At 36.9% G+C, this 22,013-nt stretch overlaps 1 protein-coding gene across 3 annotated transcripts; it reads right to left on the reverse strand.

Annotated features, from left to right (window-relative positions):
- Positions 1 to 3,777: 3,777 nt before the first annotated feature.
- On the reverse strand, positions 3,778 to 21,296 carry ccdc9 (coiled-coil domain containing 9). 3 transcript variants are annotated; one of them, XM_051863592.1, is made up of 16 exons: positions 21,186 to 21,296; positions 20,654 to 20,709; positions 20,095 to 20,199; positions 19,738 to 19,887; positions 16,771 to 17,142; positions 16,302 to 16,385; positions 16,049 to 16,216; positions 15,236 to 15,417; positions 14,793 to 14,851; positions 14,513 to 14,557; positions 12,234 to 12,348; positions 10,495 to 10,636; positions 9,898 to 10,372; positions 8,890 to 9,018; positions 8,696 to 8,794; positions 3,778 to 5,098 (listed from the first exon to the last, which is right to left on the reverse strand). In XM_051863592.1, exons 2-16 carry the CDS (start codon positions 20,654 to 20,656, stop codon positions 5,094 to 5,096), a joined length of 2,133 nt encoding a protein of 710 aa, XP_051719552.1. In that variant the 5' UTR covers positions 20,657 to 20,709; positions 21,186 to 21,296; the 3' UTR covers positions 3,778 to 5,093. The 3 variants fall into 3 exon arrangements, with proteins under 3 accessions (XP_051719552.1, XP_051719551.1, XP_051719553.1); XM_051863591.1 differs by having other exon boundaries at positions 14,513 to 14,560; XM_051863593.1 differs by lacking the exon at positions 14,513 to 14,557.
- Between the last annotated feature and the right edge of the window lie 717 nt (positions 21,297 to 22,013).

Below are 22,013 nucleotides of genomic sequence, written 5' to 3' on the forward strand. Positions count from 1 at the left end.
AGCAAGTGAAGAGACACAGTGTTTCCAGTATTCACTCATCAAGCAAATGCACACAGACCTAAGATCCACTGACAGAGACTTAGAATGGAAAGAGGCATGATCAAGAAGATAATAAATCCATTTCTGAATTACCGCATGGTAAAATACAGTCATGTCTTGCTGGAATCATTACATCCAATCAGATCTAATTAGGAGAAACAGAGCATGATCAAGTCATAATGATAACTGTGTATTACAGAAAGCTTAGATGGACATATTTAACACTGGTCATAAAACTTTTGTTATTATGACTCATCAGGCAAGTGCATAATATATGTAATTCACATTAAAGCTGGCAGTTTAATTGCACAAAGATGATGTAAATGAAGAAGAAGAAAAAAGACTTTTAGCAGGGAGACAAAAGAAGTGCCAGTCATGCATAAACTTTCAGGTTATAATGCATACTCAAATGCAACAGACCTTAATGTACCTGTACTCATTCAACTTTTACAATCAAGGCAGTAAAATAATAATTCTGGTGACTTTGGTTTAGTAGTGCAGTCAGCAAAGGTATTGGTTAGGCTAGTGAAAAACACAAAGCAACAATCTAATGTAGCCAGAGCTTGTAAAGTGAAATATACATGGAGGTCCATAAGAGTTTAGATATTATTTTTAAAAAGTAAGCGGCCCAGGTTATAAATACAAACATTTACACCCCACATAGATAAAGGTTTATATTCCATTATATAACAAAATGGAAAACATTACCTGATGAGTACAGAACTTCTGCAGTAAACATTAAGTCAACAACAAAATGTATCATAAAACACCCAAATGATAACTAATCTCAAAAACATTAAAAAATGTAACTATTTAAATGAAATATAATCAGATATGATGTGTCATGCAGGGATTCTGGAAAATCCTTTTTTTTCTGTTTTTCATCATAAATTATAAGGTACTTAGTTTTAACTTACAAATATTTTGTAATATTTTGCTGTAAAGGTGTAAATGTATAGTGTTGTTATAATATAGATTTCAAATGCAATACACATTTCAATATTTTACAATATAATTGTGCTGTTTATGTAAAATTAGGCCTATATTTAGGGATGCACCGATATGAAAATTTTGGCTGATACAGATAACCGATAATTCTTTATATTTGAAAGCCGATAACCGATATAATGGCCGATAAATCTAAATTAAAATTTTTATATAATTTTTGAGAGCCTGATTACAAAGACAAAAGTTTCACCATTAAAAGCCATGTCCTAAGCACACGATTATAATGTTCTCATTATAATTTTAACTTAACTGTATTTTCCTTTTTGAAGTGATTTCAATCATATTTCAAGCAATTCAAAACCATCATGATGAACAGCGCACATCTGAAGTGTCTCAGCTGAAGCAAAATAATCCATTATTTATCGGCTGTGATATATTGGCCCAATTTTCTTATTGGGCAGATAACGATAACATTAAAAATGAACATAAATCAGCCGATACCGATATGGTGGTCAATATATTGTGCATCCCTAATGATATTTTTTGTATACTGTAAAGAAACTTAATGAGTTTACCATTTAACTATTAGTTCGTTTTTTAACTGTGAAAAAAACTAACATTATTACAGTGTAAATAAGGAAATAATTCGAAACGTCAATGAAGTATGTGAACCGGTATAACAAAAACGTATTAAATTATGCACTTATACCATAACACAATAAATCTTGTATTATTGCCATTTAAATAAGGTGCCATATAGGAAAAAAATATTATAATATAATATACGTTTTAATAAAATTTAAGTTTATCAGTCGTCCATTTCAAATAAGCAAAGTCAGAGTAGAGGAAGGATATCCGCACTGATAAATGTGCAGTGTTGGGACAGTTTGCATAGTGCATTGGAAATAGCTGTAACAGCTCCCTTCAGGTACATGCGGGTGAATCCTGCGCCGCACGTCTCTGTCCATGTAAACTATCCCGGATGGCACGAGCGGTTTGTTGTATTCATGACGTTGTTCTGACTGGATAGATCTGGTGTCCAGAAGAACACATAGTAGATGGCTAAGAAGAAAGCTGCGACTGAAACACACAGAAAGTAAGCGATACCCATCGCCACTTTCACCCAAATCTTCGTGGCTCTTTTGGCGTGTTTCACCCTCTGGTCTCCGGGGTAACTCGGTCTTCGAGTCTCCGCACCTCCGTTTGTCCGAACGGGTTTGTCTCCTCTCATTCTGAGATGACTGATATCCGTGTTAGTTCCAGCGGTCACTGTTTGTTCGTCTGAGGCTTTGAGAAATCTGCCGTGAATCCCGATTCAGGTGACCAGATTCCTGCACTTCTCTGAGGGATGAGTGTCCTCCGCACCGTCAGAGTGTTTCAGAGATGCACACTAGTTTTAAATGAACACTGGGCGGAGTTTACCGTCCTTTATCTCTTATAGAGAATATTTAATTATCCAAAAGGTCTTTGCAGAAATTATGACCTTATTACTCAAACAAAATGTCATTAGGAAATGCATATTATATAACAAGACTTGTAAATACTATTTTTGTAATGAAAAGTGATTAAGGCAGTACTAGTTTTGTTATAGATTTAATAAAATGTTTAACAATTTTTTTTATATTGAATAGTACAGTATATTAGTACATTCAATTGCTGACTGATTTAATTTTCATTTTCAATAAAGTATGTACATTGGAAAATGCTACAATGAAAAATCAGTTACCGTAACTTACCTTATATATGGTAATAATAAAACCGTTTAAAAATTTTAAGTCACCTTATAGTTCACAAAAAAAAAAAAAAAAAAAAAAATTAATTTGTATTATTTAAGCAAAAAAGCATGAATCTTTTTGTATGTTATGGGGAAAGGGGCACATTTCCAGAATTCTATGTGCTAACCATCACATTTGCTTACAATAATCCAATAACATAAAACAATTTTTTTTTTTTTTTTTGCTAGAAGGATTAGTTCACTTTCAAATGAAAATTATCCCATGATTTACTCACCCTCAAGCCAGACTAGGTGTATATGACTTTCTTCTTTCTGATGAACACAATCGGAGATATATTAATAAATATCCTGACGCATCCAAGCTTCATAATGGCAGTAAGCGATACCAACGAGTATCAAGCTGAAGAAAGTGCTTCCATCCACATCCATCCAAACATACTCCACATGGCTCCGGGGGGTTACTACAGGCCTTCTGAAGTCAAGCTATGTGTTTGTGTAAAAAATATTTCCATATTTAACAAGTTATGAAGTAAAATATCTAGCTTCCGCCAGACCGCCTTCCGTATTCAACTTACGAAGAAAATGGAACTGGCGTCGCGTCAGTTAAGCTTTTTCCTTAAGTTGAATAGGGAAGGCGTAGGACGTAGCGTAAGCATTTTGAACTGCGAGTGTTTTACACTTTCTTCGCAAGTAGAATACGGAAGGCGGTCTGGCGGAAGTACATATTTTTTACACAAATGCATCGCTTCGCTTCAGAAGGCCTTTATTAACCCCCCGGAGCCGTGTGGAGTACGTTTATGATGGATGGATGTGGATGGAGGCACTTTCTTCAGCTCATACTCGTTGGTATCGCTCACTGCCATTATAAAGCTCGGATGCGTCAGGATATTTATTAATATATCTCCAATTGTGTTCATCAGAAAGAAGAAAGTCATATACACCTAGTCTTGCTTGAGGGTGAGTAAAGCTTGGGCTAATTTTCATATGAAAGTGAACTAATCCTTTAAGTGCATAATAACACTGGTCTTACTGAAGACAACATCTTGAGCCAAATATGAAATACATAAGGCAAAGATGTCATTTATTTGATATGACAGCTTACAAATTACAGAAACATTTGCACTGCTTGCTTGGTTCACACATCATAATATGTTGATAAAAGAAACCAAAAAATCTCCAGTAAACTAAAACAATAATAAAAAAAAAACAGATTGCATGTAGTCTTAAAAGAAAACTTAGGAGGAAAATCCTACAAACACTTCAGTATCATGCTACGTGCACATCTGAAAAGCCAAACCAAACCTCCTACAAGAGGCAAACCAAATTATATATAATTACTCCAAACAGGAAGACATTTCGTCTGCAGGGAGATGCAGCAGGTATGATACAATCACAAATGTCATGATTCTTTCTGCTCCGTGAGCTCAGTTGAAAAACAGGGATATACAACGCACATGTGAAGAGAGAAACAAGCACTCACACAAAGCATTGGAATGTCTGTCAGTTTAAAAGCTCCTGCTCATTTCATTCAAATTCAGAAACACACATATACACCTGCGATAAATGCATACGATTACTAAACAAACATGATTAATAAACCATTAAAAATGGTCAAACTAATATTAGATTTGATAGCAATGAGGTACACATTATTTGATGCCCCAATTGTTTAGATTTCCTTATTCAAACTCTTTACAATTTACCACGATTTCATCTTTGGTCAGTGTGCACATAATGTCTAGGGCACCAATTGTTTATAGTAAACTTAAAATCCACAGCTCATCCTCATGAATATAATATTAAAATTAAAATGTCATTTGAGAATTCCATCTTTATGTAATAGTTTCAAAAGTAGCCCTGAAGAAGAAAAAAAGTAGTAATGCCCTAGTTTACAAAGGGATTGCAAAAAGTCGAACATGCCACTCTAAGCAATAAATACACCTTATGTTCCTTATCAAATGTAAATTTGAACTCAGATATCAAATTGAGTGCTGTTGTGCCAAATGTTGGTGTCTTTTAGTGGCTTAGGGTGGATCAAACAACGTTGGGGAACAGGCACTTACACTGCTCCGTCATAAAAATGTAATCTTGAGGTTTGAGTATGACATGCTTTACTTTTTAGTCCCAGGGTAAATGTGAGAAAAGAGCAGCAACATAGCTCGACAACAGCATAGAGTCCCAACCAATGAGGAATAATTAAACAATGCAGCGAGTTGTTTGGATGAAGCGTTGGTGGGGATCCAAAGACGTTTCCTCGACCCTTTTAAATTTACAGTCAACAGTCGTCCATTACACCTGATGTCTCGTCTTTCCTCTGCTTACCTCCTCTCTCAGTCTGTGGACCACTGAGTTCACCTACTGCATTTAGTCCTCAGCCTGTTGACATATATAAAGTAGTCAGGATGAAAAGAGTAACACGAAAACAGCATAAGTAATATAATAAGAATAAGATGATGCTAAACCACCATTTCAGTTGGTTTGGCTGACAAAAAGGGAAAAAAATGTGGAAAAAAAAGTGTATGGTTTCATTATAGTGCCTCCTAATGTGAAACTCAAAGACAAAAAGTACTTTTGATTTTCTTAGGGTTTCATTACCGCTCTGATCTGAAAGTCGACTGCAGTTTCCTCATAAAAGCTTTTTAGCAATAAAAAAAAAACTGTTTTCCTGGACATTTCCTTCTGTTAAACCCTCTAAATGTAGCATAGTAATTGAATTACAAGAAATACAAGAATCTTGTTATTGAGCCATTAGCGTTTGTGTTGATTTCCAGGGTGCATGTGGACAGTGGAAATCTGAATGAGGGAATTGGCCAGAAATCACATCCACAATTAGTTGCTAATGAGCAGTTAGTTGCATAATAAACTGGTATGATGTAATGACAATAAGCAGGAGCAGGTGGAGAAGGACAGTGATCCCAAGTGACAGGGTTGAGGCGGTGGCATTGGAGAGGATAGGACATCAACATTTACAAAACACTAAGGAGTTGGCTCAACCAGCTTTTTTCAAATTGGCTCAAAGGGAATGGGAGACAATCAGAAGTAACAAGCAGCACAACATTTATTCGCCATTCCAGCATAATGCCAAATGTATAAACTACAAATTCATCACTTGTGTATAGTAAAACATCCTACAGACACAGAGTATAGGCTAAGGCGCGGCCACATTAGCAAAATTTCGCAGGCACAAAAGCTCCATTGCCTATTGTCAATAGTTTAGCGAGGTATAATTATGAAGCACTGCTCACACAAAAGCCACTTTTAAATCAAGAAGCTTTCTGTTGGTCAATGCCGCAAATTTGCATGACCAATTTAAACCCATTGCAAAATCTGTGTGAGAAAATGCGAAATTTCAGATTGTGTGGATTCCCACTAAAATGACTGCGAAAATTCACTGAATAATGGTGAATGTGACCACACCTTATAAAGGGAATAAAAAGAGAATTCAAATTTCAGACTTAAAAAAAAAAAAAAAAAAAAAAAACTCATGAGGATAAAGGCCACCAATTTCATTCTTCTTTTAGAATTTCACAATTTCAGGCTAGATTTATTTATCAAAACTGTTTTGCGCAATTTACATTTGTGTTTTTCAAATATATATTGAAATAGTCTTTTTACTCGTTTTGAAAAACAGTTTTGACTCATTTTGTCCAGAACACATTCAGATCTCATTTTTTGTGTTAATTTCTATCTGGGTTATTTCACCCAAAAAAGAAAATTCTGTCATTAATTACTCACACTCATGTCTTTCCAAACCCTTTTGTGTTTTTCAAATATATATTGAAATTCAAATATACATTTAATTTATATTTGTGTTTTCACAAATCCAGAAAGGTAGTAAAGACATCATTAAAGTACTCCATGTGACTCCAGTGGTTTAACCTCAATTTTATGAAGTGAAAAAATTACCACTTTTATTTACAAAATAATATTATCCAAATCATGTTCACAGAACAACTTCCAGTCTTAAGTCAACACCACACGTGTGAGTCGTGGTGCTCCACCTACTAGATTCAGGTAAATATTTTCTTAAAGGGGCTATATGTAAGATTTTTACTTTATTAAAGCATAAAAATACCCCAATATGTTTGCAGATATTTAGGAAACATGCTAAGTTCACCTACTTGTTTCTCAGAAAAACAATACTACAGCCAGATATTCTACTTTGAAATGTGCGTTCCGTGTTGGAATGTCTGTCTTTGTTTTGGTCTGTGCGAAACCGTGTGCTGCCAGTTTATCCAATAGCATTTAGACATCACAGGTTGCCAGTTGGCGGAAAACACCGCGTATTGCAGCCATAGAAACCAGCAAACAAACTGGGTCGCAGATTCTACCTAACCTAAAAAGCCTCTGCATCCATCTAAAAATCTCTATGAACGACAGCATATTAAAACACAGATAAATCAACTCATCAGCTTACAGTGTGTAAGTCTCCTCAGCTTTCATTGTCAATTGCGCTCCCTCTTGATGCGTGTCCTCAAGCTGGCCACCTGCGTCTTTGAAGGAGGGGGCGGGGCAAACAATATTTTGAATTTGGACTGCAGTACCTATTTCGACCACTGGGTGTCATTACTACATAGAGCCCCTTTAAATAAAGTGGTAAATTGTTTGCACAAAAAAAACAAAACAAAACAAAAAAAACAAAGCACTGGAGTTGCTTCATAACCACTGGAGTCACATGGAGTACTTTAATGATGTCTTTACTACCTTTCTGGATTTGTGAAAACACAAATATAAATTAAATGTATATTTGAATTTCAATATATATTTGAAAAACACAAAAGGGTTTGGAAAGACATGAGTGTGAGTAATTAATGACAGAATTTTAATTTTTTGGGTGAAATAACCCAGATAGAAATTAACACAAAAAATGAGATCTGAATGTGTTCTGGGCAAAATGAGTCAAAACTGTTTTTCAAAACGAGTAAATAAGACTAAAGTCTAGCTGATTAAATAATTTAGAACAGAGTATAACTAGAAGATTACTCACAAATTTCCATGATTTTTAAGATTTTATTAATTTTCTATGCCTGGAAAGCATCATTTTAAAATTTCTTGATATTTCCTTGTTACCTAAGACTGCAGGAACCCTGATCATCTTAGAGGACTTATTTTACAGTCTATATGAATAAGGAATGGATTTTTATTTGTAAAAATACCTTGATTTGCTCTGGTGAATTAGTACATTCATTCTGTGTGGCATGATAAACATTCATACATGATAAACATTAAAATGACAAGAAATCTAATAAGACGTCATATATAGTCTCTGGAACCATATTTGGTTTACCCTGTATAATTCATCTCTGCAAGCTGCTCTGGGAGAAAAGCCAAACAGCTTTCCCCTCAATGATAATGATCCTAAACAGCAATCAAATGGGATCCTGTTGGGATGATGTTATAGATCATTCCCGTTTACAGTCCACACACTCACACATATACATGCTTTTGTAAAAATGGTATAAAATCAATTTGCTCAAGCAGTTTGTGACATGCATGAAAGGGGAAAAAGCCAGAACCCATATCCAAACATGTCATCCAGGAAGAGGTGCGAAATCAAAGAGGTGCATGAATGACAATGAAGGGGATCCGGGAGCACAGTAATTGCGGGATATTAGTTGTGCTGGAGGAGGTGTGCAAGGTTCACAGTGGAAAATGAGAGCCAGTGTGAAGCTGCAGACAGAAGCAGTCGGTCCCAGAGGAGGGGAGGACTGTCACAGCCTGAGAAGCTGCATTCCCATTTGTCAAAGTCAATAGAGACAAGCCCGATAGCAGACACCATCTCATGCCATGAGACAGATGGACATGGGGACATAAAGGAGACGTGAGTGTAGTGAACAGGGAGGGAGAGACAGAGAGAGACCAGAAAGATTGAAGACTGAAAAAGGAGGACGTTGATTAGTTGTTAGAAGTCAGCTGAAGTAAGGGACTTCTTTCGAAAAGCCACAGTCTCAAAGCTGGTAATAAGAACAGCACCTGAGGACGGTTGCTCTGAAGAATCCACTACCGTTTCCTCCACAGCCTTTGTTTCAGACTCACTCTGATCCGGCTCTATAATAGGGACGTCGCTGTCCTCTGCATCAGAGGATAAATAAGATATTACAATTAATTCTTCATCAGGAGGAAATCATATTTTGAACTTTGTGTGTTAATGCAATGTTTTGACTTACTGCTCTGGTTGGTGCTGTCTAGAGTGGGCGGCACAACGGAATCTTCTGTGTCGTGGCTGATCGAAGTGGTAGTGTCGGCAGATTCAGCTGGTACCGACTCTTGTGTTTCACAGGAAGCGGACTCCACCACTGAAAGTGAAAAGATACTTAAGTTTCACTTCTAAGACACCACAGAAACTCCGACAATACCAAAAACATTATTTAAAAAAGACAATCATTGGGCTTCAGCTTTATTTCAATTAACAAATACGATTTAATAGTTTTAGTTAGAGATTTGCTATGTGGTTGTTCTTTTTAGTCATTTTAGTGTGTTACTATGCAGTTGGCTAGAATTTTCTAGGTGGTTGCTTAAACCCTAAAGTATGCTTCATTTTCTGTTTACCACTACATCTTTGCATGCATTATGTAAATTTCATCATGAGCAGCATTTGCGAAAACTGCACATACAGCCCAAACCACAAACACATGCATGCAATTGACTGCAATACCGTGCTTCTCATAATTGTCCTGGAGGACCCCCAGGTCAGCACTGCACATTTTGTGTCTCCATCTAACACGCCAGATTCAACTCACCAGCTATTTATTAAAGACTGCAAAACTTGAATTGTCCGATGTATGATGAGGGCCACGGGACAGGTTTGAGAAGCAGTGAACGGGGGGGCAACGCTAACAGTTGGGCTATTGCTTGGAAGAACTAGTCCAAGTAGATCAGAAAATGGAAGTAAAAAGAGCATAATATAAAGTTGTAAGCTTCGGATAAGCGGATAATGACGGATAAGCGAGGAGTTCAAAAGGTACTCGTAATGTACAACTTGACTTTTAAAGAGTACCCATCTGTATGAGTTCATGGCCAATGGAGTCTAAGTTGAAAGACTAGGATGCTTGACCGTGTGAGATGTAATGGCAGGTGCAAAAACAAAGCATACTCCAGGCCTTACTAAGTGTCTTAGCAAGCACCACTAAAAAGACAAACTGTGATGTACTAAATAAAGACCACGATTATTCTACCTGTAGATGTGATTTCGTTTCTTTCTGGTTCTTCTGGCTGGCTGGGGGCGGTGGATGTGTTATGTTCGGCCTGGTTGCTCTTGGGTTGGGCTGGACTGCTTTCAGTGCTACTGGGCCTCAGAGGGCTCTCTCCCAGACTGCTCTTAGGAGAAAGCATCTCCATTTCTTCACCCCAATCTGTCACCGGCTGGTGGCCGTCGAGTGGAGAGAAAGGGCTAAGGGGTTTGGGCCCTTCTGGTGTACTGAGCGTCTCTTGCGGGGAAGGGATGTGGACTTTGGGTCTTGGGGTACGTTGCTCTTTTGGGCTGGGAGTAGAGGGTGCAGGAGAGGAAGAGGTCTTTTCTGTTGGTTTAGCATCTTTTGAGTATTCCTCGTGATCTGCTTTTTCATCCTCTTCTGCATCTTCCTCTTCACCATCGCTAGCATCCTCCCACTCATCTTCATCCTCTTCAGCAAGGCCTCCTTCATCATTCTTCTGCACAGCAGGAGAAGGTCAGGAACAAATGAAACACAGACTAATTAAAATCGACCTTCGTTCAAAAAGAACTCTTGGTACTATAATACTCAGTACCTCTCAAGTGTTGTCAGGCCTCTTACCTTTGCTGACAATGGAGCCTTGAGGGTGCCGTCCTCAATCTCGTTTTCTTTCCCTTTGTCCTTTTCATCCTTCTCCTTCTCTTGCTCCTCCTTTCTTCCTTTCTCCTCTTCATTTTCTCCTTCCCACCGATTATCATGCATGCTTTAGGAAAGAATTATGTTGCTCAATGAATGTTGATTCAGGAAATGCTCTCTAGAACGATAATTTCTCTACCCATAATGCCAACCTACCCCCAAATGGCAAGTGCATGTAGCAAATAACAGGTCCTGTTACCACCTGATATTAAAGGGTTTGTTCACCAAAAAATGAAAATTCTGTCATTTATTACTTACCCTAATGCCGTTTCACACCCGTAAGACCTTCGTTAATCTTCGGAACACAAATTAAGATATTTTTGTTGAAATCCGATGGTTCCGTGAGGCCTGCATAGGGAACAATGACATTTCCTCTCTCAAGATCCATTAATGTACTAAAAACATATTTAAATCAGTTCATGTGAGTACAGTGGTTCAATATTAATATTATAAAGCGACAAGAATATTTTTGGTGTGCCAAAAAACCCCCAAAATAACGACTTATATAGTGATGGCCGATTTCAAAACACTGCTTCAGGAAGCTTCGGAGCGTAATGAATCAGTGTGTCGAATCAGCTGTTTGGAGCGCCAAAGTCACGTGATTTCAGCAGTTTGGCGGTTTGACACGCGATCCGAATCATGATTCGATACGCTGATTCATTATGCTCCGAAGCTTCCTGAAGCAGTGTTTTGAAATCGGCCATCACTAAATAAGTCGTTATTTTGTTTTTTTGGTGCACCAAAAATATTCTCGTCGCTTTATAATATTAATATTGAACCACTGTACTCACATGAACTGATTTAAATACATTTTTAGTACATTAATGGATCTTGAGAGAGGAAATGTCATTGCTAGCTATGGAGGCCTCACTGAGCCATCGGATTTCAACAAAAATATCTTAATTTGTGTTCCGAAGATTAACAAAGGTCTTACGGGTGTGGAACGGCATGAGGGTGAGTAATACATGACAGAATTTTCATTTTTGGGTGAACTAACCCTTTAAGATGCGTTTTTGTGACTCAAACACAAGTGGTCAAGCTAAATACAGGGTCTAAAACATTTTGTGAAGAGATCACAGAAACCACATTTGGAGGTATTCAAAAACACATTTGACCACATTACATTTGTAGTGGACACAATACTTGTCCTGAATGAGTCCCACACCACATCGATGCACAGCCTGCTTGCCACCCACTCACCTAACACTTGATCGTTCTCGGACACATATGAATGTAGCTTGAAACGGATTTGTAAAAATCACAAGCAATAGTGGCAATAGTGTGTCTGATTTGTTATTTTAAGTTTCAAAATGGCGCTCATGAGCATATTCCTTTTCTACAACGGACTTCTACTTAAGTGTGGACTACAGTTTAGGGCGTGATCTAGGATTGGACGGGGTGTCCGATCCTGCTCCTGGATGGCCAATGTTCTGCAGAGTTTAGCTCTAACTTGCCCCAGCACACTTTCTAGTAATGTCGAATACCTTGATTAGCTGGTTTAGGTGTGTTTAATTAGGACTGTAGCTAAACTCTGGATAGTGCTGTAGCTAAACTGCAGGATAGTGGACCTCTAGGAGCAGGACTGGACACCCTCGCTCTTAGAGAAATGATGGTGCCATCCAAAAAATGGATTATTCTCCGTAATGAGGTGAACTATTGCATACCTGTAGCTTTTGCCTTGACCGCGGCCCATCCCTCGTCCACGGCCTCCCTGTCTGGGTTTGCCCTGTCCCATGAAGTCCCCGAAGGTTGGTGCCTTGGGCGGCCTCTTGCTGTCTTCTGCATAACAGAGATTAGAGCAATATTTATCCTTGATGGATGTCATGAGGCTAAGCAAGACCTTGGAAAACAATTCTACATATGAAATCTGTGGTGGAGAGATGACCCTGGGCTCACAGTAACAGATGGCCACCTGTCATTCTGATGGATTGCCCCTCTGTGCATCACTCTTCAGGATGAGAGGAGGGGAACGGATGAGAAAAACATGCAAATGTGCCCTTGATTTGACAGCACTGTGATGAGACTTGACCTGAACGTTGTGAGGTAGATACTGGGTTTGTGAAACACTCAAAACCAAGATATCAGCAAATGAGCATGTGTCAGAAGCAGCAAGACTTTCTTGGGTGCAAAAGAGGTACTTTGGTATGTTGTGAGTGACATTTTTTAAATGTCAATATTTAGGAGACAGAGTGAGAATGACAATGTTAGGGCAAAATTGATGTTAGTTAGAAAACTGTGCCTCAGCAGGGTTAATGCAGTGAACATAACACAACACTCTTCTCAGAGCAGATCTAAAAATTAAAACGTTGATATAAAGTTGTTTTTGTTTTGGACAATTAGTTTTGCTGGATGACACTGAAGTACCCAAATTAGCAGTTGCAAATGGTTCCAGATCCAAAGTAAAAAAATAATTAATACAACATTTTATTTTAGGTGTTGTACAGATGGCCTCATTTAAAACATCTCCAGAGGATGCAAGGTCTACAGGGTATCTCCATATTGTGTGTATTTTTAAGTAAAGCAAATTTAAGAGTTGTTACTGCAAAAATTTAAGACCAGTTCAGTAATAAATAAAACTAAGTGTGTAATAATATTTAAATAGTGTAAAAATAAATATTAAACAAACATTAATAAAGAATAAAGAATTATCTAAATATAAAACGTCAAATCATAAATCTAAATATAAATGCATGTTTTTAGATGTTGGGGCCATAAAAAACAAAAAAACAAACAAAAAAAAAACACAGGACTACAGGCCTGATCAGGCAGGTAGAATAAAATCCTTACTGTTGAGTCCTGAAGCATCTCCTGTCTTTCCGTCCACAAATTAAAGACCTCCACAAATCACAATATATCTATATATATTTTTTTATGGTATTAAATTTTTTTAAATGAATTTGAGTCATGTTAATGCTTTTAAGGAAATTAAGATGAGGAACTGTTTACAAACTTATTTACTACTGTCAAAACCAAAATTTAAAAGGTTAGTTCTCCCAAAAATTCTGTCATTAATTACTCACCCTCATTTTGTTCCACATCTGTAAGACCTTCGTTCAACTTTGGAACACAAATGAAGATATTTATTAAATCTGAGAGCTTTCTGTCCCTCCATAGAGATCCAGCGCAACTATCACTTTCAAGGTCCAGAAAGGTAGTAAAGACATCATTAAAGTAATCCATGTGACTCCAGTGGTTTAACCCCAATTTTTATGCAGTGACGCGAGTGCTTTGTTTTTTTGCGCAAAAAACCCCCCAACATAATTTACCACTTTATTTAGAAAAATATTGACCTACCTTTCTGGACCTCGAAAGTGGTAGTTGCTTTGGATCTCTATGGAGGCACAGAAACCTTCCGAATTTCATTAAGAATATCTTCATTTGTGTTCCGAAGATGAACGAAGGTCTTACGGATGTAGAAAGACGCAAGGGTGAGTAATTAATGATAGAATTTGCATTTTGGGGTGAACTAACCCTTTAAGTTGTTACCATTATTCAAAACTAGAATTCTAAACTCTAAATTTACAGTGTTAATTTACAGTAACACTTCATTTACAGTTTTGCTACTTGCATTAATGATATTATATGACAGAATAATCTCAGCTTTTACTGTGAATTAAGGAGGGAAAAAAGGTCAATCAAGTGAAGTGGCCAGTTGCATGTTTTCTGCTCAGCAAAATAACCTGGAAGCAAGTTTGTAATAATGGCTAGACAATTGGCAGAAAGCAATTATGAGCTATCCAGAGAGCTGCATCTTAAGACAATAGATAATCCAATCAGATACACACCCATACACTGTAACTTATTATGACAGAATGGGATGCAATTATAAACTATCAGTGCAGGAACAGCTGTTTGCTTGCACTCAGACTAGGGTCAATGTGAAGCGGGTAAATAGACATTCGCCACACACACACACACACACAGTCCCATGCCTTAAGCTGACCTGAAGGTCCACTGCGTTGCTGTACATGGGCATTGCGCCCCCTAGCTGCTGAGAGACCACAGCACAGAACATCACCAAACAGCCAAAAAGACAAGTTTCAGAAAGCAGAAATGTAATAAATGTGTATAAATGTGTACATGTAACTACATGTAACAGTCTATTGATTGGCTGTATAAAATATAAGACACTATAAAAATGTGTGGTGACATTCATGGTTTGTGCAGAACAGGTGTCAGGTGGTCACTGTGGTGGGTGTGTTTGTGATTTAAATGCAATTTACCTCTCCTGTTGCTTTCTTGTTGTGTGCCCTCTCCGGCCACAGCTGAGTCCTCCTTGAACCTGTGAAAACGCCTCAGGGTCACTGGCTGTCTTATTCTCACCCTGTCAGCATGCATTAATCCTATCCAGAGTCTTTCTCTTTATCTCTTTTTAACACTGACAGAAATAAAAATTGTCAAAGCTGAAATTAAAGGGATAATTCACCCCAAAATAATAATTCTGTCATGACAATCTTCTAATGAAATGTTAAAGAATGTACTGGTCTCTTTTCACCATATCGTGAATGTGCAGCATTCATTTCTACTTTTGTGTTCTACAGAAGAAAGTAGGACACAAAATGAGAGTGAGTAAAACATGACAGGAATAAATTTGAGTAAACTGGCCCTTTAAATGTTTAATGGCTCTATAGCATATTCATAGTCACCATTTGTCTTTGAAACTCACATTGTATCTGTTTTCTGTGCATCCCACTCTCGTCTCCACTGGCCGGTGGCGTTACGGTGACGAGCCAGCCGTTCTTCGTCAATCTGCTCTCGCTCCTTTTTCCAGCGGAGATATTCGGCTCTTTCTCGACCCGTCATGGATAAAGTCATATCCACTGAGCCTCTACCACTTGGCCTACGATTCTGTTATGAGATGGAAACAGAGAACGAAAGTTTGAAAATGAAAAAAGGCAGTGAGATAAGAAAATAAAAGCAAGATTTTTACATTTTCTGAAGAAAATGATTGGTGCCAACTCGTGCAAATAGTGCCTTCACAATGTCAGGGTATTGTGGGTGGTTGCCGGGGTGTTTCTATGCAGTTGCTAAGCAGGTCAGAGTGTGTTGCTATGCAATTGTGTATGTCATATGTGCATTTATAATGTAATTTGATCCTGTGATCGCAAAGCTGAATTTTCAGCAGCCATTACTCCAGTCTTCAGTGTCACATGATCCTTCAGAAAACATTCTATTATGCTGATTTGGTGCTTAAAAAACATTTCTTATTATTATCACTGTTGAAAACAGTTGAGCTGCCTAATTTTTTTTTTGAGGAAATTGTTTTTTTTTTTTTTTAGGGAAGTTTTGAGGAACAGATGGTTCAAAAGAGTTTTTGTTAAAATGTTGTATAAACAGTCTTCACTGTCACTTTTCATCAGTTTAATGCATCCTTGCTAAATAAAAGTATTAATGGAGTCTTACTGACCCCAAACCTTTGAACAGTAGTGTATGTGTCTTGTGGTTTAAGCTAAACCAAACAAATTAAAACGTTCAGTACCGTCCATTCTTTCTCGACCTCTGCACCAGTCTTCACATTGTCAAAGTCAACTCCACCCCAGTTGCGCACGTGTCGTCGGCTTCCCTCCTTGCGGTCAATGTCTGGGATTGGCCCACTGCGCCGTGGATCATCAAGGAAGTTCCTGATGGGGTTCTTCTCTCCATCAGCCTGCAAAGGATAAATGTGTGTGAAAATATCACATAGATAATGGCTGATACATTAATAGGAGAAAGTTGGGTTGATCGAAACATACCCTTTGACCTCTCTCATATTCAGCAATCTTTTCCATCTCCTCATTCATCTTCTCTATGTTCTGTCTTCTTTTCTCCTCCCACTCCTGAAGATGAAAAAATGGATATCAACTCATTACGAATGCTTGTAGGTTATGATTCTGGTGTCTAGATACTAAATCTTTGTTACCGTTTTCCAAGATCTAAAATATTCAAAAAGAACATTTAATAGAATACGTCCTGCCAGTGTTTGAAAATTCCTTATATTTATTTAAACAGCAATGTTTCGTCTAACAGCGATATAATATATGCTTGAAGAAGCACCGCTGTGTATAAATAATGCATTTTGCAAGCAACAGCAGTAAGGGACTTACTTTCTCCTTTCTGTACATGTTACACACCTCCAAATGACTTTGTAAGTAAATGAATGTACCGCAACAATGTTCTACAATATCTCAACTACAAAATAATTAAGAACAAGTCAATGGTGACCTTTGATTTCCTGTCTGAGCCTGGCCCTCCTTGCATTCCTCCTCCTCCTCCTCTTCCTCCTCCTCCTCCTCCTCCTCCTCCTCCTCCTCCTCCTCCTCCTCCTCCTCTCCGCCCTCCTCTAGAGGAGCGTTCAGTACGAGCAGGACCCTCTCCACCTTCACCATCCTGAGGCTGTCTGTCTGGCCGTGGTTCACCTCTGTTTGGACGAGGCTCTCTTCTTCCCCCACGGTGGCCACCTCTGCTCAGCCGGCCTGATCCGGTTCTGTTGGGGGGACTCTCGCAGTGAGGCCGACCAGACTCCTCCTCTTCTTCTTCTGGACCCTGGTCACCACGATTACCAACTGGTTTCCTGTCATTTACCACACGCTTCTCCTACAAAGGCAGTATAAAGTTTTTGTGGTTTTTAGTCCATGAGTAAAAAGCTTATGACCTGTTCATTCAGTTAATTTCATAAGGTAGTGTTATTTTAGTATTATTTCTATATTATTACAGTTTGATATATATTATATATATATATATATATATATATATATATATATATATAAAAACTTATAGTATTTTAGTATTATTTATATAATAATATTTATATAGCTTTTTTTTTTTTTTTTTTTTACAAATGATAGTATTTATTTATTAATATTTTGAATGACCTTTTATATTTTCAGTTTTCATTTTAGTTTAAGTAATTTTATGTGCTTTATAATAATATAATATAATAAAGATACAACATATAGTTTTGGATATAGGACCTAGGCTACTTAGTAAAGATGAGTTATATTTATTTAGAATACTGAGAATTACAGCTTTTAAAGTAATAAAGTTTTGGAGAAGGCAAGAATTTCCAGTTTTAAGTGATTGGTTGGATTTACTTTCTAAAGTACACTCTATGGAGAGGATAACATGAAATTAAGAGCAAAAGTATACATTTTGAAAAGATTTGGGCACCTTTAAAATTAAAGTATATATCATAAAAAATAAAGGAATGCATATTTTATTTACCTTTCTTTTATAATTCTGCCTCCCTTTTAATTTACTTATTATTATTAATATTATTATTATTTATTTTTTATTTTATTTACTTATTTAATATTACTATTAATTGATGTTTAAATAATACTATTGGAATTACTTATTAGGAATTAGATGTCATAAGATTTTGAAATGAATATCTGAATGTTTAATTTTTTTATTTGTGTGTATATATTTCTTTTTTTTTTTTCTATATGTAAAAGTGCTTAATTATGTATGTATTGGCTATGTCTCTAATTATCATTTATTTATTTTTTTTGTGTTGGTGATGGGAATTATCACAAAAGAAAAAGAAAAAGTGAAAGGAAGAGAAAGTAGAATGAAAAAGAGGAATAATTATTGGTAAAAAATATGTCTTTAAAGGAGATGTTTACTGGTATAATTGTATGAAATATGCTTGAATTGAAAGACAATAAAGTATATAAAAAAAAAAAATGTGCTTTTGTTTTTTGAAATTGTTTAGCTTCAATTTATTTTTTTTATTTTACTTTTATTTATTTTTATAACTCAACTTAAACTTAAAATTGAAATAAATCTAAAATAAAATTAACAAACTATTTTTAATATCAAAACAGCAAATAACATGTTACCATGCACAATATCCGTGAATCAGATTCTTTACAGGGCAGCGATTTCCATGTCCATCTGTCTAGTTTAACAAGTTTATTTTAAGAAAATTCTTTTATCCCAGTTATTGAAAGGCATGACCTTCACAGACCACAATAGGAGGCTCAATCACAGCTACATGGACCATCTGTGATCCACTGAAACTCTACAGGTATTGATTAAAATGCTCTACAGCTTGTCTCAGCCTTCCCCAGGTGGGAAATTAAAATCCTCAGAGCTGTAAGGAATGGGAGTGGCAATTAACTTCTGCAGGCTCTTGTTCTTTATTGAAGCTGATGCAAATCATTACCGGTCTTCAAAAATCAAATTAGAATTAAGAAACATAGGTACTTATCCAATACATGCTTGTGTATTCAGTTCCCATTTAATATTCTAGTTTTAAAGAGCCATCTGTCTGACAAACTATGGACTTCAGGGCTGTGAAGATATACATCAGAGTTCTCAGGGGTGTGCAATATGTCACCATTTAAAGGGATAGTTCACACAAAAATAAAAATTATCCCATGATTTAATCACCCTCAAGCCAACCTAGGTGTATATGACTATCTTCTTTCAGACGAACACATTTGGAGTTATATTAAAAAATATCCTTGCTCTTCTAAGCTTTATCATCGTATTGAAGGAGGCGTGACATTTTGAAGGCCAAAAAGTGCACCCATCCATCATAAAAGTAATTCATATGGCTCCAGGGTTTTTGTAAGAAAAATATCCATATTTAAAACTTTATTAACTATAATAACTAGCTTCCGACAGACAGCCGTACGCATCGATTTAGGGCGAAAGAGTGAACTCTAACCTGACACATGACGTAATGACAAATGCGGAAGCACAGGGGATAGAGCAAAACAAAACACTGGTCATGAATTAGAAGTCTAAAACTAGAATTTTTTAAGAGAAATGTCAGAGAATTTCGCTTTAAGAGAAGATGAGCTTGAGTGTGTTGCACAGCCCTATTTGTTTAAACCACGAGAGGCATCTTAGCTTACGATACTCCTATATCCTACGTCGCATCAGACAAAATGTTCTTACAAAAACCCATCGCTTCGCTTCAAAAGGCCTTTATTAACCCCCTGGAGCAGTATGGATTACTTTTATGATGGATGGATGCACTTTTTTTGGGCTTCAAAATCTCACGCCCCCTTCACTGCCATTATCATGCTTGGAAGAGCCAGGACATATTTTAATATAACATATTTTAATATAATATATAAGAAGATAGTCATATAAACCTAGGATGGCTTGAGGGTGAGTAAATCATGGGATAATTTTTAAATGGTGATTTTATAAAATCATTCTGCTGTCTGTCTTTACCCCAACTTGTTTAGACAAGTCGACTGTCACTGTGAAGTTCTCCTTCTCTGTCTTTCTCCGTTCTGACTCAGGCTCATGAGGGCGGGGTTTGCGAGTTGCTGTCACAGCGATGCCCTCCTGTTCAGCTTTCTTCTTATCTTCCTGTATTTCCTAGTGACACAAGAGAAAGAAAAGTAAACTAAATGAATTAATAAAATCTGATCAAGTTAAAAGCCTTGAATCTGAGCATCTTAAGGACTGAATGCACGTACAAAGAATAACAACCAAAGCCAATTCTTCAAGTCAAAATAAATCATTATTAGTACACAAAATAAACAAATTGGCAGAAGGCTATCAAATTTCAGCATCTGAATTCACCTGATATCTCTTGACCAAAGCCTCATTTTTCTTCCTTAGAGCTTCAATCCTTTTGTCTAGCTCAGCATCTTTCTCCTCCTTTGTCTTTAGATCCACCATAGCAGACTGACCATGAGAGAAGAGAGAGAGATGACACACAACTGCAGCAAATACATGAGACTAAGGAAACAACAATGTGACTACGTTTTTTTTTTTTTTTGGTTACCACCCTGGGGCGACATGTTCAACATATTTAGACCAGATCTGACCTCTTGGTCTGAACTGCTACTGGGAATAATTTGTCCAGGAATGAGCATATTATTGACTACATGTTTAACATAAAATATAATTATATAAACACTGCACACACATGTATGTATGCATGCATGTATGTATGTATGTATGTATGTATGTGGGCACATATATATCCCTGTGATGGCAAAGCTGATTTTTTCAGCAGCCATTACTCCAGTCTTCAGTGTCACATGGTCCTTCAGAAATCATTCTAATATGCTGATTTGGTGATCAAGAAACATTTCAAGAACATCTTGTATGATAGAATGATAATATTGAGCCTCACCATGGCTGGAAGCCTGTCCTAAAACAAAAGGTGGATAGCTGAAGAAACTCCTATACCTAAACGGGAAGAGACCAAGATAAAAGATGATGCAATGGGGGCAAAATGTACAGGTTTTTTTTTTAAACAAATGTAATTGCATGCGTGATCACACGACCCTATTCAAACCACACAATATTTGGAGAGGCTGGCATCATCATAAACCCTCTTATGAACACAGACTAGGCTATATAAAGCCCCGCATAAGCGTATTAGTGAGAACACAACACTACGAACAAGCGAGCTAAACGTCTGTATTCATTGGCAGTGTGTTTACAGTAAACTGTGTATCTAAATGGAGTGTGTGGACTATAACAATGTATCAATATCATTAGAGAAGCCGCCAAGTGTCTCTGTGCCCAATTCAGTAGTCGTGCTCAAGTCGTTTTTTGATTTGTTCAGTGAAACAAAAAGGCAGCTGAAAATTACATACAAACATACTCAAGAACATATGTAAATTCATGCATAAGAGCTTTACAATTTCACATTGTTTTACCTCTGGCAAGTGCAGCGCCCCTAAAAGTGGCTTGTAAGGTGCACTCGATCAACAGAGACCGAGTATCACTCAATCTACTTCCGTTAACATTAGCTTCCACTTCCAGATGGGATGTGAGCGTCAAAAGAGGCGGAATTACAAAATAAAAGTCATTTAGTATGGTATTTGACCAATTTGATTTGCTATAGCTTGAAGAGAAAAGATTCAAAAAGCAAAGAGAAGAGTATAATTAATTTAATAAATCTACATTGCCAAATACTTAATAAAGTCGCGTTATTACTGTGCAAAGGCATTTATTGTTGAACTGCACTGGGCAGAATTAATGTATTTTTACATTAAAAATACATTTGAAGTAATAAAAACTTGCAATTAACATTATAAATACGAAATTGTGAATACAGAAACATAGAATATGAAAATATGAAGAAATGAGTTGTAAAAGCAGATCATGGTACTGAGTGTTTAGGCTTACAGCACCATCTGCTGGAAACAGCTTGACATACAAGGACTATCTATTATCCATCTATCCATCTATCCATCTATCTATCTATCTATCTATCTATCAGTTGATTTCATACGGCTGTGGCTGGAAGTCAGTTGTAGTTGTTTTGCTTTCTTTCTTTTCTCGTTGTTCCTCTGTCCTTCGGTGATTCTGCTTGTTATCACTTAATTATCTGTCTGTCTATTCTAGGATGGATGCATCCACTAAAATTATTGAATGCCTTATTCAGTTCCACTGGATAGACATCACAATAAGCTCTGGTCTTTCTTGATTTTCAAGATAACTCACTATTGCTTTTACCTTTGAGACAAGTAAGAGCAAGGACT

Source organism: Ctenopharyngodon idella, chromosome 15 (assembly GCF_019924925.1).
Source record: "Ctenopharyngodon idella isolate HZGC_01 chromosome 15, HZGC01, whole genome shotgun sequence".
Classification (NCBI taxonomy): Eukaryota; Metazoa; Chordata; class Actinopteri; order Cypriniformes; family Xenocyprididae; genus Ctenopharyngodon; species Ctenopharyngodon idella.